The sequence below is a fragment of the Salvia hispanica genome, chromosome 1 (assembly GCF_029641045.1).
Source record: "Salvia hispanica isolate PSC_SH4W2 chromosome 1, Shi_PSC_v1, whole genome shotgun sequence".
Lineage (NCBI taxonomy): Eukaryota > Viridiplantae > Streptophyta > Magnoliopsida > Lamiales > Lamiaceae > Salvia > Salvia hispanica.
Genome location: NC_142692.1, coordinates 3795812 through 3812115, shown reverse-complemented (window position 1 = coordinate 3812115; position 16304 = coordinate 3795812). Strand labels below are relative to the sequence as shown.

The 16304-nt window shown below is 33.7% G+C and overlaps 2 protein-coding genes and 1 pseudogene across 3 annotated transcripts; 2 read left to right on the top strand and 1 right to left on the bottom strand.

Annotated features, from left to right (window-relative positions):
* The first annotated feature begins 4239 nt into the window (after positions 1-4239).
* Positions 4240-7458, top strand: LOC125217693 (putative late blight resistance protein homolog R1B-16; annotated as a pseudogene). Its single transcript, XR_016136480.1, has 2 exons — positions 4240-4613; positions 4920-7458. The product of XR_016136480.1 is annotated as a putative late blight resistance protein homolog R1B-16 (transcript).
* Positions 7459-9738: 2280 nt separating this feature from the next.
* On the top strand, positions 9739-10749 carry LOC148933115 (uncharacterized). Its single transcript, XM_089062414.1, has 2 exons — positions 9739-9928; positions 10366-10749. Exons 1-2 carry the CDS (start codon positions 9781-9783, stop codon positions 10494-10496), a joined length of 279 nt encoding a protein of 92 aa, XP_088918540.1. The 5' UTR covers positions 9739-9780; the 3' UTR covers positions 10497-10749.
* A 3628-nt stretch (positions 10750-14377) lies between these two features.
* On the bottom strand, positions 14378-16177 carry LOC125222698 (histidine-containing phosphotransfer protein 1-like). The gene is made up of 6 exons (XM_048125456.2): positions 15771-16177; positions 15560-15690; positions 15408-15476; positions 14971-15042; positions 14777-14849; positions 14378-14682 (listed from the first exon to the last, which is right to left on the bottom strand). Exons 1-6 carry the CDS (start codon positions 15825-15827, stop codon positions 14623-14625), a joined length of 462 nt encoding a protein of 153 aa, XP_047981413.2. The 5' UTR covers positions 15828-16177; the 3' UTR covers positions 14378-14622.
* Between the last annotated feature and the right edge of the window lie 127 nt (positions 16178-16304).

Genomic DNA, 16304 nt, shown 5'->3' with positions numbered 1-16304 from the left:
GTTAATTTAAATACAATTAAGTTATTAACTTGATTTAAATGTTGTGAACCGTTATTTATGTTGTGACACGATGTTACTACACTTAATATGTAAAAGTGAAAGAAATATATAAGATAAATATAAAAACTAATTTGGACTTTAATTATTTTAAAATTTTTGGGGTAGTGATAATCGTACATAATTGTACGTACATAATCGAACTTTTTTAAAATTTTATATTGAAAATCGATTTATAAACATTAACTGATTTAAAATAAATTTCATACTAATCATTTTGCAACACTTTGAAATTTTTTTGAAAATTTAACTTAATATTTGTATATTTAAGAAAAAACTTATTTTTTTTACTAGATATCGTATAATTAATTCAAATCAACATCGAAATCATGTTACAGTTTGACATAAAATTTCTATATCACTTCTTTCTTATTGCTACATATAATATAATAAATAACATAAATAATTTTTAAGTAAATTCAATTAAATTTAAAAATTTAAAGATATTATGTACTTGTACAATAATTGTACATTTATCTTTTCTCAAAATTCTAAGATAAAATTTATTACTAACCATCAATAAAACTACTAAGATCCATATATATTGAATCCTTGACCCATGCAAGAATAAAACTATGCTGCAAAACTTGTGGCACTTCTACAAATCCCCATATAAAATGGCCAATGTCGGGTGAAGAATATTTAAAATAATTGATTTCGGTTTGAAAAGGTGTAAATATTGATTAAGATTCAGATTAAATTTGGGCTTTTCAAAAGTGTAGAAGCCCGCCTTTGAATTTATTATTGAGGAGCCCACTAAGGTTGATCTATGGAACAGAAAATTAATTGAACTATGTATTTTCCCATCGCTCATGCTACAAAATAATCTTCTCTCATTTCATTGAATATTTCTTCTAGTTCATAAATTGATAAATGAATTATTTTTGGGCATTAGATCCAGTAAATTTCTAAAATATTATTACAACATATTTTGAACTTAAATGTGGTAAAATGTTTGAATTTTGAACATTTAGGCCCGTATTCAATAAGAACCAATAAAAAATCAACAAAGTTCATAATTTTGGATTTTGCACGTATTTTCTTTTGAATCAAAATACATTAATTGTATTTGTAATATGAGGTTCGGAGATTTTGCAAAATTATCCTGTCTTCAAAGCATGTTGGTAGTTGTCTTATACACTTATCTTGTAGAGTATCCTAGGTAGCTCGTGCCATAGATAAATTTGTCGTATCCATCTTTAGAATCAAAACCTTTTCGACTGGTTCTCATAGCTAGAATGTTCAATAGCTTTAGAGAATGTTCATTTTGTTTCTTTTTTCCAGTATATATACAAAATGAAAGGGTTCACTGGGAAGGATTGGAATAGGCTTTCATATTTCTATTGAAGTGAATGACAGGGTGAAACTTATTGGTTGTTGAATGATAGGATAAAGCTCCTATCGGGCTGATTGGCGTCCGTAGATCGGCGATCAATAAATGCCTGTCGCGGGCAAGTGCCCGTCGAACACGACGGTTTTCTTACTTTGGAGAAGCCAATGAACGATAAAATAATATTAATATTCTTGATTGCCTTCAAATGATTGCAATGACTCCTATTTATAATGCTAATAACTAACTTAATGAACAAGAAAACAAAGATATGAAAAAGATATATGAATCCCTAAAATATTTAAACAAAATATGAAATATACTCGTATCAACTCCCCCACGATTGAAATCCACCTTGTCCTCAAGGTGGGAACTTCCGCACAATGAAGAGAGTCGAAAACATCAGCTTTGGTGGGCTCTAAGCTAGGTACTTCACTTGCAATTCTACTTGTGTCATGAACTTTTGTAATGTACATTGTGATTGATTTTTTCACAAACTGATAATGATTTTTCTATTATTTAGTTCAAACATTATAATTTTGCAACTAAGATTATTTTGTACGAAGTCCAAGTAACAAAAGAATGCTTCTATATTTCATTTTCTTTTTTAGGAATAATTCTAAATAGAGTACGAATTTTCATTCATACATATCCTAACTTAAAAGAATTGGAAATAGAAAAATAGAAGACATGTGCTTCTTATGGACTATATATATTGTTCTAAATTACATGCTTGCAAGTAGTAGTTTGTATATTCCCAAATTAAAGACTTGATGTTATCCTATGATAATCACACCAATTAAAGGGAAATGTCTTCGATGGTTATGGCAGGTTCTTTGTCCAGCTAACCCTCCAAGTCCGCTCCCAAACGTACTTATTGGTTGCGACTGTCTTTCGTAGACCACTAATACAAGTCGTTCAGCTCTAAGTGTAAGTACCAATATTATATAATAAATAAGATAACTCGATTCAAAGACTAGCCTAGGAGATAGTTCATTTAATCTACAAATTAATACTCCCTCCGTCCTGGATAATTCGGGGCACTTTGACCGGGCACGGGTTTTAAGAATTGTAATGAAAAGTGAGTTGAAAAGGTTAGTGGAATGTGGGTCCTATCTTTATATATTAGTTTTATAATAAAATGTGAGTAGGAATGAGTTAGTGGAATATGGGGTCCACTGCCAAAAATAATAAAAGTGAAATGGAACAAATTATGTGAGATGGACCGAAATGAAAAACTGGGACGAATTATCTGGGACGGAGGGAGTATCACGCCAGTTGCTTTTATAACTAACGTGGAACATTGAGTATGTAATACTTATTGTCGTGTGGGCTTGTGGTGTCAAGGCCCATGGTATTCACTGCGTTCAAGCCCTGATCATACTCGTACTCCCTTTTTAAAATATAAAAATATATTTTTTCTTTTTCAGTTAGTACATAAAACTATTTTCTACACACTTAAAAGTAGGTTCACGGTAAGAAGGGTCTACATTCCACCAATTTATTTTCCTTATATTTTATTACTCCCTCTGTCCCAGAGAAGTTGGCACACTTTCCTTTTTAGTTTGTCCCACAAAAGATGTCATATTTCCCTTTTTGGAAAGAGTTCTCTCTCACATGAATATAAAAATTATATTTTCTCTCTCCATTTAACACACAAAACAAAACCTCCTAAAATCCCGTGCCATTTTCAAAGTATGCCAACTTCTCTGGGACGGAGGGAGTATAAAACTAATATACATAAATGAGACTCATATTCCATTAATTTATTCAATCCACACTTTTTTATATTTTTTAAAATCCGTGTCATAACTAAATAGGACTTCTATTCCGGAACGGAGAGAGTATTGTTTTCAAACTTGGTGAATTGGTTGCTGAAATGGCCCACACTGGGTGGGCACCACCGCACCAGTTATACTTTGTCAAAATTGTCCTCAATAAACCAGCCTGTCACGCACATTTATTTGTGCATTTCATTTTGAAATATTATACTAGCTCTGATCTCTTAAATTTTACTACCTCCGTCTCAAACTTTGCCCCATTTTTCTATTTTCGTCTCTCCCATAAAATTTATTTCATTTCACTTTTTACTATTTTTTTAGTGGACCTCATATTCCACTAATTCATTACTTCTCATATTTTATTATAAAATTACTACATTCGTCCTCCAAATTTTGACACACTTTGACCCGGCACGAATTTTAAGAAATTTAATGGAAAGTGAGTTGAAAAAGTTGGTGGAATGTAAGTCCTACTTTTAAAGTATTAATTTTATATAAAATGTGAGTAGGAATGAGTTAGTGGAATATGGGGTTCACTATCAGAAATGGTAAAAGGTGAAGTGTGTCAAATTTTCGGGGACAGACCGAAATAGTAAACTGTGTTAAAATTTGGGGGACGGAGATAGTAATATTTATAAGTAGGACTCACATTCCACTAATTTTTTCAACTCACTTTCTATTACATTTCTTAATATTTGGGGGACGGAGGGAGTATCATATTTTATATTTTATAGAATTTTTTGCAGTGAACCTCATATTCCACTAATTCATATATATTTATATTTTATTATAAAACTAATACTCTAAATATTTTATTATAAAACTAATACTCTAAAAGTAGCAGGATCTACTTTTTTATAACTTTTTTTAACTCATTTTCTATTATATTTTTTAAAATTCGTGTCCAATGAAAATATGACAAATTTTATGAGACAGATATAATAATATGGTGAATATTTTATCAAATTAAAGAAGACCTCGTAAAATGATAGTTGACTATTCCAACAACTAACTGCAACAGCAATAAATCTGTGGGGCTAAAAAAAAGTCGCTAGGCCAAAGGATAAATCATAAATGCTTGCTTGTGCTCACAGAAGTTGTCTTCTAAATCACATTCTACTTCACAATTTCGTTCTTTGGATCTCAAAAAATTAAGCTTTAAGTCTTAATTGTGGTGTCGAAATTTCATCTGATCAAATTAGTTCACATTGTGTTTAATCTGTGCTTTATTTATAGAATTAAGATGGCTGCTTATGCAGCTCTAGTTTCTCTTATGCGTATCATAGATGATATTGAAACTCATCCTTCCCCTCCGATTTCTCTTGACAACCAACAAGTAAAATCTCTCACCGAAATAGTTACCTTCTTGCAGGAATTTCTCGAAAGCTACAAGTCACCCTACGACTACAGCGACGAAGCAGATCCATTGGAGATTCGCATTATGGGTGAGTAGATTTTTTCAAAATGCTTGAGCAAGAAAGCTCTAATGTTTGTTGGAACTTCGAAAGATGCTAATTATTTCATTTTAATATTTCTCTCACGTTGGCGATAAATTATTTTTTATTTAAATATTTTTGTATGAATATTGCAAATTATTTTTTTGTTGGTGTTGATTAGAAATGATATGGATACATGTTAATTAGATGAAATCAAATTTGGTACATGCTCTATTTTTAAATAAAATCTAATTTCTTTTTTGCTAAAAAATATCAGAATAACCGAAATAAACTAACCCCTAATTCGCATTGCAGATGCAAGTCATACAGCTGAAGATGTGATTGAGTCCTATATCATTGACACCATTCAAGTTACTTCAGTAGCAACAACTGATGATGGTGCTGATGAACAAATCAGTTGCATCCACTTCTATCAAGATCTGCAAAATGTGATAGAAGAAATTGATTCGATCAAGAAAGAGGTGGTTGGGATCACTAGGGAGAAGGTAGTTCACCATAGAAACTCGGGTTCTGATGATGCCGGTTTAAGATCCAATTCCACTGAGAAGAACCATCGCATGGTAGGGTTTGATGGTGTGCTGCTTGAGCTCTTGGAAAGGCTTGTTAGAGGACGTGCCAGGCGCCAAATCATCCCTATAGTAGGGATGGGTGGCATCGGAAAAACCACTCTTGCAAAAGGTGCGTTTGAACACAAGCTTTGTAAGGAGCATTTTGATATATGTGTTTGGACTACCATTTCTCAAGATTATAATATCGGAGAAACTCTTAGGCAAGTACTCACTCAAGCTAGAGGGTACTTGAGCAAAGAGAGTGAAAAAGACTTGGGAGAAATACTTTACAAATATTTATCAGGTAGGAGATATCTCGTTATAATGGATGACATGTGGAGCATAGAGGTCTGGGATAAGATGAAGTTTTTCTTTCCTGAATACAATAATGAGAGTCGAATAATAGTGACAACTAGAATGTCAAACTTAGCTGCCCACTTGACTGATTCCAATAGCCTCGTTAAGATTGAATTTCTAGATGAGGTTAGTAGTTGGACTTTGTTCTCCAAAACTGTATTTGGGGAACAAAGTTTTCCTACTCATCTCGAGAGTATTGGAAAGAAAATTGTGGAAAAGTGTAATGGACTTCCTTTGTCTATTGCTGTGGTAGGAGGTCTAATGGCTAAATTCGAACTTACACTAGAATATTGGGAGCACATAGAGAAAAAGTTAACTTCAATAGTGAATTCAGAGAATGATGATTATTGCTTGAGAATATTGAAATTGAGCTATAACCACTTGCCTGCTTATCTAAAGCCTTGTTTTCTCTATATGGGAGTGTTTGAGGAAGACGGTGAAATTTATCCTTCAGAAATCGTCCGACTATGGGTTTCTGAAGGATTTCTTAAACCAATAGACAACAAGAGCTTGACAAAAATTGCTGAACAGTACTTGAAAGAGCTAGTGGATAGAAATCTCATTCTAGTTCATGAGTCGAAGATACTTGGTGATGTAAAATCCTACAAAATTCATGATTTGCTTAGAGATCTATCCGTGAAAGAAGCTGAAAAACAGAGGTTTTTTTATGTCTTGAGGGAAGAAAGTCCTCAGGGACTAATTAGCCAACAACGTATTGTTATTCCTACAAGCACTTCAGAGGAGAAAATCCAAGATGCCTTGGAATATATGCCCCATGCTCGTTCTTATCTAGTATTTGGTAATCAAACAGTTGGTCAATTCTCAAATTCTAGATTTTTGAGGTTATTGCATTCCAATAATTGGAATAGTGAAGCGGAGTATTCACAACTAAATGTGTTTAAGTTGATGAACTCGCGATACCATAGGTTTGTAATTATTAATAAGAAGTTTGTAATTCCTTCTTCCATCAATCTGCTTTGGAATTTAGATACACTAATTATTCTGGGTGGAGGAGGTTTGACTGCACCAACTGAAATCTGGAAAATGTATAAACTTAGGCATCTCGAGGTGTATGGATTGCATATCCCAGATCCTTCGAGCGCGGACGATGACATTATTATGATGGAGAATCTAGAAGTGAAGATGTTGTTAAAAGAATTCCGAATATCAAGGAATTGTGTATGACATATGATGGACAGCTAATTGATGGAGTGAACTATTTGAGCTGTCTTCACTGTCTTAGTAAACTGGAATCCTTGTCGTTGTGGTCCCACTCCCCTGATATTGGAAAGTATCTACAGAAGATCAACTTCCCACCCTCCCTTAAAGAGTTGTTTCTCAAGCTAGAAAGTGATTTGGAGTGGGAGGACATACTGCAAACGATAGGTTCCTTACCACTTCTCGAGAAGCTCGTATTATATGAAGGTCGCTTCAGAAGACGTGAGTGGGAAACAATGGAAGACCAATTCCAGAGACTCAAGTCACTAACATTGTATGATTGTGGTGATCTACAACACTGGACAATGGAAGACAGCTCCCACTTTCCACTTCTTACAGAGCTTCATCTTTCTTTGTTAAAAGAATTGAAGGAGATTCCAGCAGAAATTGGAGAAATACCAACACTCAGGTCAATTGTATTGGAATATTGCAATGAATCGGTGGTGTTGTCAGCTAAACAGATATTAGAGGAACAACAGGATTTACATGGAGACCAACTTGACCTTCTTGTCCGCGTTAAAGTTCTGAAGGAAGATGCAGCATTAATGCAGAAGTTGGCAACTTCCAATTTTAAAGTTAAAGTGTTTTAGACTGATGTTATCATAATTATCACTCTTCTTTTATGTGTGTTTTCCTCCTGATTCTAGTTAATTAACTCTCTCTTTCGCTTTTCCGACTGCCAAGTTGATAAGATTTGTTTGTGACATCAATTTTCATTTCTCATTTTGGAAATTTGGAATTGCTTTGGCATATATATACAGTTTTTGAAGCCGAAAAAAAAATTAATCCAGACATTTACATTAGTGATCAATTTCGATTATATGTTTATTTTGCCTTTGAAATTGTTGAGTGCTGATCAAATATTCGTTTTCCAATTTGAAACGTTAAACGCCTAGAGTTTGATTCTACAAGCGAGAATGATCGGCAGGTGTTTAAATTGGCAACTTTGATAATGGTAGATTTTTTTTCAAATTTATTAATTGCATGTTTCGTGGTTATTTTGTCTAAAAATCCAATTTTTTAAATTTTTTCGTAGGGTAAAATTAATAAGGTTGTGTTTTTTTGTTTGAAATTTTATTATGAGAATTGATTTGTATTGAACTACTACAAGTATAGCTTGATAAGTAATAACTCAAGCAACTGCAAGATGGTTGAGAATTGAGATATATACAGCTGGTTGATTTAAATAAAATTAAGTTACTAATTTTGATTAAAATGTTGTTAACTGTTACGTTTTTTATTATATGGACCAAAACATTTTTTCTAATTAGACACAAAGTTACTAAAATGTACAAAAAGATAATTATATTTTGTAGATTCAGCTACATTTCTAGTAAGTTTCGTGATAGAAATTTCACACAAATGTCACATTTTAGTGAATTTTCAAATTCGAAAACAAGGCGAAAAGAAAATCTTCTCTTGACGTTACGAAGCTCAAATATCAATGCTAAAGAATTTATAGATGCATATTCTCCAAAAAAAATATCCCAGGAGTCCAAGACTACTAAATGACTATTCAAAGATCAATTTTTAAAAAAAAAGTAAAAAGAATTAGAGAAAAAAATATAAATGACAACCAACAAAAATTCGTTAAAATTCAAATTTTAGATTTGCACGCGATTTTGTGTTTTCTTAAATCAAAATACGTTAGCTGGATTTACATAATCAAATTATAATCTATGATATAAATAGAAAAATACCATCTTTTACGATTGTTGGATGATTGCATTTAATTGAATTTTCGTTAGGTTTCTTTTAAGGCGAAATGTATTAATGCAATTATATTATTCTTTTAACACGAAATGTTTTGATGTAATTTTACATGTATAAGTGAGGTCAAAACTTCGATATTAATATATTCCCCAAGAAATCGTTTATAAACACATTGTTTCCCTTTTGAATATTAAGAGCATCTCCAATGGTCGGCTAGCGACTGGCTAGCTGATTCGCGGCGCTGACCGATCGGCTAGCCGAACCATTGGAGGCGGCCAGCGGAAAATCAGCAAAAATTTCGGCGTGGGCTAGCCGATTTGATGGCGCTGGCCGCCATTGTGGCATGCCGATCGGCCAGCGCTATTTTTTAATTTTTTTTATTTTTAATTTTAATTTTTGAAAAACTATATAAACGCGATTTTCTCTATCTCTAAATTTCTGTACAAGAGCAACAACTAGCGGCAAACTATAACGGATTCAAGGCATACTAACATTTTTTAATGTAGTTTTTTAATAAATTAGTGAGGAGTAGAGTGGCGCGGTGGCTCGTGTGTGGAAGTCCGGATTTTTTTTATTATGTAATTTTTTTTTGATTTTTAGTTAATGTACTTTTTTTTATTTAAATAAAATTAACGAATTTTTCCAGTATATCTGTCGTAAATTTAATTCCGTATTTTGTGTTTAATTTCGTAATTTGTGTTTTTTTCTTTATTATGTAATTTTTTTATCTATGCACCTTTTTTTAATGCAATTAATGAATTTTCTCGTATATGTCTCGTAAATTTAATTCCGTAATTTAATCGTAATTTTAATTCCGTAAATGTAGTATATTTTAAATTATTTTTATTGCGGTTGGCCTAAATCTGATGTGGCAGGTGGATTTTTAGTGCTGCTGACGTGGCAGGGAGAGAGAGTGGCTGGCCATTGCTTGCATATGTACCATTAGAGATGCTCTAAACATAATGTATCTATATATCATGCTAATTACGTGGTTAAGTAATTAACCTAATACGGTAATACCATATCCACATCGAAAAAAGATGAAAATTACTATTTATCTGTGAATTGTAGGAGTAACACTTAATTCTAGATCTACAAGATTTTTGTACTAATATCTCGAATTTTATTTCTTATTTTCCAGTTTGTATAGTTCCTTATATTACTATATTAAACTAATCTCAATTTCTTGTCATATAAATTTCTACTATAATATATAAAGAGCGTTTTTAAATTTCCACCGAATAGCGGAGTATATATAACACGTTTAAATCATCTCTGTATCACCGACGCCCAAACACACAAACCAGAGTGAGAAAACAATGGCGTCTTCTACAGCCAAGCTCACATTCCGCTTTTTGCTGGTGGCGGTGTTGGCTTTGATACTCTTCTATGTCGGTCGCCCGCTCTACTGGAAAATTTCCGCTACCGTTCACGACATCCGCCACAATAAACAAACCGTTTCTGGAGGTTTTTTTTTTTTATCTCTATTTACGTTTTCTTATGATCAAGCTTTAATTCCGCTGAAACTAAGACCTTTTTGCTTTTACAAGTGTATTACAGTGCTATTCGGTTGCTTCTAGAGTGTTATTGGATTGAAAAATAGGAGTAATTTACAAAATTGTCTTGATTGGTGAAAGGTTATGCATATGCTTACAATAGAGTAGGGTTTTGCCAATGCTACACCTAATGGATAATACTAGCTCTGGATCTAATGTAGATATGCACCAATGTAAAATCCCCTTATTTCTCCTTGGTGTTTGTGATTGTGTTGTGTGCATAAGGTTGATCAGTTAAGCTTCAAGGAGCCACTAGAGTAGATTTCCCATATTGTGCATTTGGATTTATGTGCTTTGTTTATGTTGATTCGGTTTCGTATATAATATCTATTTTATTATGTTTTCTAGGTATTTCACAAATTGTACAAGAAGCTCAAAGATCAGTGGGATGGTTTCATGATGAGTCGGATTCAGGATATAATGATAATAAGAAATCCTCTTCTTCAGCCAGGAGGATTCTTCTCGGTCAGGTTCTGTGAAATAGTATGAAACTTGAAATGTTCTTTTTAATGAGGATTTCCCCATTTTACATTTATGTCCACGGAAATATAGGGGTGAATGTTTTGTATTGATAGAGTAGATGTTCAACGCTGTAGATTTCGATATGTTGAATAAATTTGATGTACCTCTTGAGCTGGATTCGGGAAGAATGAGTAATTCAGGCATGCTTTACTTTTACCGTGATACTAATTTCTCGGATATTGTTAATTGAAGGAGAGGATGGTTATATTATACCTTGTGTATGTTCTTTGTTTTTAATAAATCTCTATTTTGAAATGTATCTCAGCAAGTGAAACATGCGCTCTTCGTGGGTTTCTAATAAATGGCTGTGACCCATTCCGAGATTAAATTCTGTGTGCTATGTGCTGATGGATTGGATTGAGTTATTTCTTTGTTTCAATTTGTGGATTGTTGTTTAGACGTGTCTGCAACTATAAGTCATCCGGTGGAATCTTTCAATAAGATTCCCACACAGTACAGACATTTGGCAATGAGTTCTGGACAATTAGACAGAGAGTGGTTGATTATATACCTAAGTATGGTTCAGTATAATTACATTGTTAGATTACATTAAGCCTGATAAACTGCATGTTGCGGGTTCAAGCATTGTAGCAAATAAAAGCGACATACTAAACAGTAACTATGATTAGACTGTGTTAACATTTTTTTTAAATTTTGTGAACTCTCTGGTTGCTTCATAGTGGAATGGTGGGAGCATTGTTTTCAAAAATTATTTGTTGTTAATTTTCTATAGAGATGTTTGCATGAACTTAAATACTAAAGTCATTAGCTATAATATGAATAGGAATTTTATTGAAGGATTATGCAACATCGAACTTTATTTCATAAATTCATTTATTTATCAACCTGACCAGCTCAAATTGAACCCAAGCAGTCTTGTTATGGCCTGTAATATTCAATAGCTGACTTCATCGGTCCAATTCTGAAACCGACCAAACTGAGCCATGAATACCCTGCGTGTGACTAGGTCATATTAGACGTCTCATAGTTGTTTGGATGTGGGTGATTATATGACAGTGGCTATTAAATTAGTGATGAATGATGGGAAAAAGATATGTTATATATGCATTTTGTTGAGCAAATGGTTTCAGATTTATGGCATCATTCATGGTGATCTGTGATTTACTCTATATCATTTGGCTCTCTTTTTCTGTCATCAGCTTGTCTTCTACTTGCCAGTTAATAGTTTAGCTACATCTAAGTGATTTGATCCCTTTCAGTTTACTTGGAAAGCATGTGATAGTACTTAATTCTTGTTCTTTTTTGACCCAATTTAGCTTCCATAGTTTGCTGTATGAGAAATATGTCACTGTGGAGGATTTGTTGTAGAAATAAATATCTCGTCCTAATACTGTTGGACAACTTATTGCTTGTCTTAACTACCCGGAAAATATTTGTTAGAGGCATTGTGATCTTTGGATTCTTGCAAATTTGGTGTGATGTGGTATCTGGATAATTTTATTTTGTTTGTTGGTAACTCATTGCTATCCTTTCAGATTTAAGGTCATGCTTCTCTCCATTATGTTATGGTTTTGTTTAGTGCATGTGTACTCATACTGCTGCATTTATAAGATACGAATATAGGATTTTGTATTCTGTAACTTATATCTATCTGTCTATCTATCTATTTACGTATCTACCTATCTATCTTGAATTCTTGATACAAATGGATGGGCATATCATGTGATGGCTTCTCCCAGAGAAATTCAAAAGAGACTCGAGATAAGCTAACAAGCGGAACCTGCTTCTTTACTGTCGAAACGGGTGAACCTCGTCCTTTGTATGATGTTATGTGGAACAACTGAAAATGAGGCCGAAGAGGTTTGCAGAACTTCATGTTGATTGGTCTGGTATGAAGTTTCTTCATACACTAGTAGTAACTAATGTGCAGGCATTATAGATGAGTTATCAAATGCTTGAATTATGTCCCCTAATTCATCATTCCTTTGACTATATTCCTCCATGGTGTGACATGAATGCATCTCTGTATGTTCTTGAATGAATTCTTAGGTGCTTGTGACAGTTTTCTGCAGTCATTCATTTATGTTGTGGTCCAGTCACTAATTAATGTTCTATTCTACTCCCTCCGTCCCTCATTAAGAGCTACACTTTTTCATTTCGGTCCGTCCCTAATTAAGAGGTAAGTAGGTCCCACATTCCACTAACTCAATTCACTCACATTTTATTATAAAACCAATATAAAAAAAATGGGTCCCACATTCCACTAACTTTTTCAACCAACTTTTCTTTACATTTCTTAAAATCCGTGCCCGATCAAAGAGTGACTCCTAATAGGGGACGGAGGGAGTATATTTCTATGGGCTAGAGTTTAGATTCTACTTCATTTTAGTCAGAGCTTCCTACATGTTTAATTTATCCTGACTTTATAACTTTACTAGAATTTTGTCGAATGATAAAATATAATGTTTGCAGGATAATAATACTAAAAATAATAATAAATAATAAATTCTCAGTTAAGAAATTATAAAAAATTTAAATTAGACATTTGTTAAATTGCACGTCATATCTTTGTTTGATCGGAACATTCTCATAATATAATTTGTTAATTGCACGTCAATTAATTATTTACCCTTCTCCAGCTCTTATATTTTTGATAAAATCCATCTTAAAGTAGCTATATATTTCATTCAAGTTATCACAAATCTCGACTAAAAGATAAGTAGATAACAATTAGTGCAAAATTAAACGGTTGGAATTTGACCTCTTAATGCGCTTTTAGTTAACCAATTAGACATCATCCACATGTACCATATGAAATAATGGGTCAGAATACAATTTACCTACTAATTGTAGGAGATTATACTCGATGGGGTACTTCATACTACTTGACTTTACTATTGCCAAATATTCGTACATAATAAAATTTGACTTATAGTATCAAATTATTTTTCAAAATAATGAATGAGTAATAATAACAGTTTGAAGAATGAAAAAATATTAATAGCTTTATGGCGGAACATGACTTTTGAAAGCTGTAATTATAAAATTATTTAATTTCTTTATGAAAGAAAATTATTTAGTGTAACAAAACAACGTTCTTCAAAATTTGGTGCTTCTTTGTTATTTTGCAGGAATTTTTCATAGTCGGAGGGCATATCAGAGGTCAGAAAACAGAAAGGAAATGCCATCTACATCCACTCAAATGATGCTGTAGAGCTCAGCATGTTTCTAGACCATTTGGTTGCAAAGACAGTTTTTCGAATCACGACACAACATCACACTCATCCCACTCCACGTTCAACGTAGAGCTAGCCAGTCGACTGGATGAGGCTCTAGAAAAACTCTACGCGAACCAGAAGCACTGTTCACAACGTGTCTTCTCTCAAGAATGAATCGACTGAGAAGGCCTCGTAATACATATTAGTTTGTGGTACAGAGAAAGCAGTGATTCAAATCTAAAGACAACCTATGGAATGAGGAAAGTTAAGGGGCTGAAAACTGGTGCTTTGTCTGAAGATGAAGAGAAAAGAAGGGTTCAGTGAGAGTAGTGGAATATGTGGATGCTTTGGCCTCGCTGCTCGACTAGGTGGCAGCGAGCAATCTGCTGTAATTGTAGCTTTGGGGAGGAATGAATGAAATATGGCCTTAAAGAGGGCATGTTTACATAGCAAGAAAATGTTCATTTAACAGCTCTAGTGAAATCTTTCTGACATTTTTTCACCTATAGTCAGCATGAATTAGGTAAATATGGAGCCTTGATTAGAGGACTTTTAAGTTATGGAAACAAACACAGAAAAATAACAACAAAGAAGTCATCTTCTTACTATGAAAATGCTGTAAGGAATTGTTTGTTGCATTCTATGATGATAACTGAGTATGATCAAATGATTCATGGTTTCAAACATGGAGTTATTGGAGATTCAGAAACATTTTTTGATGGCCAGAAGATAGATACACTATTAAGACAGGAGTTTCTACTTTGAAAAGACCAACCAATTTTCATACAAGTAGAAACCTCAAAGCTTGAACAACCTTTTTAATCTCAGGAAACTGATACCACCAAAAAACTCACACAAGTTTCTCCACCAACACTGCTAACTTAGATGCGCGCCCCGTTTCACCTCAGGAGAAGTCGTTCAACGTGGGGACCACTCCACCGGCTGCCACAATCTGCTGCTCCAGCTGAAACCAATAGCACAATTTATGTCACTACTACCAAAATTCATCCGAATGAGTGATATTCAATGCTTGAGATGAAAATAGGTTCTTTACGCACCCTTAGTAGAGCTTCGAGCTTGCTCTTCACTAGCAAGTACTCTTGCTGAACTTGCTGCAAGCATCTAAGGCACCTATAATTGTAAGAAAAAAAATGTTAACTTTAGACCTCAATCACCATCCAAACGGTCGAAACTTTATAGATGGTTTCGACATATTTGATCTGGAAAAAAGGCAAAGATGCAGAAGCCATACGATTCAACATCTTGCGCGTCACAGAAGCTGCGGAAGGCAATGCAAGCATTTCTCACTCTCTGAGCCCCAATACTGTAAACAGAAAAGAGTAAATACATCAGATGGAATTTTCCTTTGTTAATCATCCTCAAAATATTATCTTTTCCTTGATTTTGTCAAAACCAATTGTTTTTTTATTACATCCTACAAACAGACCATGTTTGGAATTGAAATCAAGAAATCCAAACTAGCACTACATTTAGTGGGAAACAGAATCAAAAGTTGGATTAAAATTACAGAATGTCAAAATCTCAGCAAAGTTGCCTAAAAAAGTAATCTTTTTTTCTGATAATGCTCCCCAAGAAACCTACACCCTTACACAAATTTTGCTTTTCTTTCTTTGATTAGAAGATTTAGATTACAAGACAACAAAACAAATAAAGGTACCATGTTGTTACCTTGAGCTGCTACCTTTCAGTTGATGAACATTAGCATCAATTTTCTTAAAGTCCACATTCTGCTCATCCCTGCACACATGCATCAACTATTATGATAACTATAAAACACACACACACACACCACTCAGAAATAATAGAGAGGGAGTTCTGACAAGGTCTTGGAGAGTTCATTGAGAATTCGTTGAGAATCCTCAAAGAAAAGGGTCACAACTTCCATCACAAAATCAGGATTGCTGTCATCTCGAAGCATCTGCAGCTGAACAAACTGACCATCCAAGAATCCCTTCAACCAAACACACACAAAATCATCAACAACAACAAAAAAACCAAACAAATTATGACAGCATTTCCCCACGTTGTTACCTCACGAAACAAGGCATTGCAATATTCAAGATAGCTCCTTTGCAACTGAACCTCCATTTGATCAGAAAAAATGAATGCAAGATAACTGTTTCTAGTTGGGATTTTTGGCAGATCTTGAGGAATAAGTTGTACAATAATAGAAGAGATATAAATGCTTTCAAAGAGGATTTGGTGAATTCAATGTTGCTGTAAAGATCCAATTTTTTGCCGGATTTAAGGTGATTGCTAGCTAGTAAAGTTTTGGACTCTCTCTCTATCTCTGTTTATTTCACACACACCACACAAAATTTACAGCCACCAACATTTTTTTTTATACTCTGTCATCAAAATTGAGCCTCCCAAAATCTCCAAATACTCCCCCCCTATCTCCATCTTTTTTCCAACTCTTTTTTTTGTCGATTATATTTTATTGTTGCAGATTCTACATGCTGTCACCTCAAATTATGCTATTCCTTAGTCTCCTTTCTTGTCAATATTAAATTTTGGAAGGGGCAAAATCTGTACCTGTCAGCAGATGGGCTGTGTTATGAGATG

What these genes read in the sequence shown, in the direction of transcription:
- LOC148933115 (XM_089062414.1), top strand. Translation starts at nt 9,781, where the DNA reads ATGGCGTCTTCTACAGCCAAGCTCACATTCCGCTTTTTGCTGGTGGCG. An exon ending in TAAACAAACCGTTTCTGGAG is followed by an intron (nt 9,929 to 10,365) that starts GTTTTTTTTTTT and finishes TATGTTTTCTAG; the next exon opens with GTATTTCACAAATTGTACAA.
- LOC125222698 (XM_048125456.2), bottom strand. Translation starts at nt 15,827, where the DNA reads ATGGAGGTTCAGTTGCAAAGGAGCTATCTTGAATATTGCAATGCCTTG. An exon ending in GCAATGCCTTGTTTCGTGAG is followed by an intron (nt 15,691 to 15,770) that starts GTAACAACGTGG and finishes GTTTGGTTGAAG; the next exon opens with GGATTCTTGGATGGTCAGTT. An exon ending in GACGCGCAAGATGTTGAATC is followed by an intron (nt 14,850 to 14,970) that starts GTATGGCTTCTG and finishes TTACAATTATAG; the next exon opens with GTGCCTTAGATGCTTGCAGC.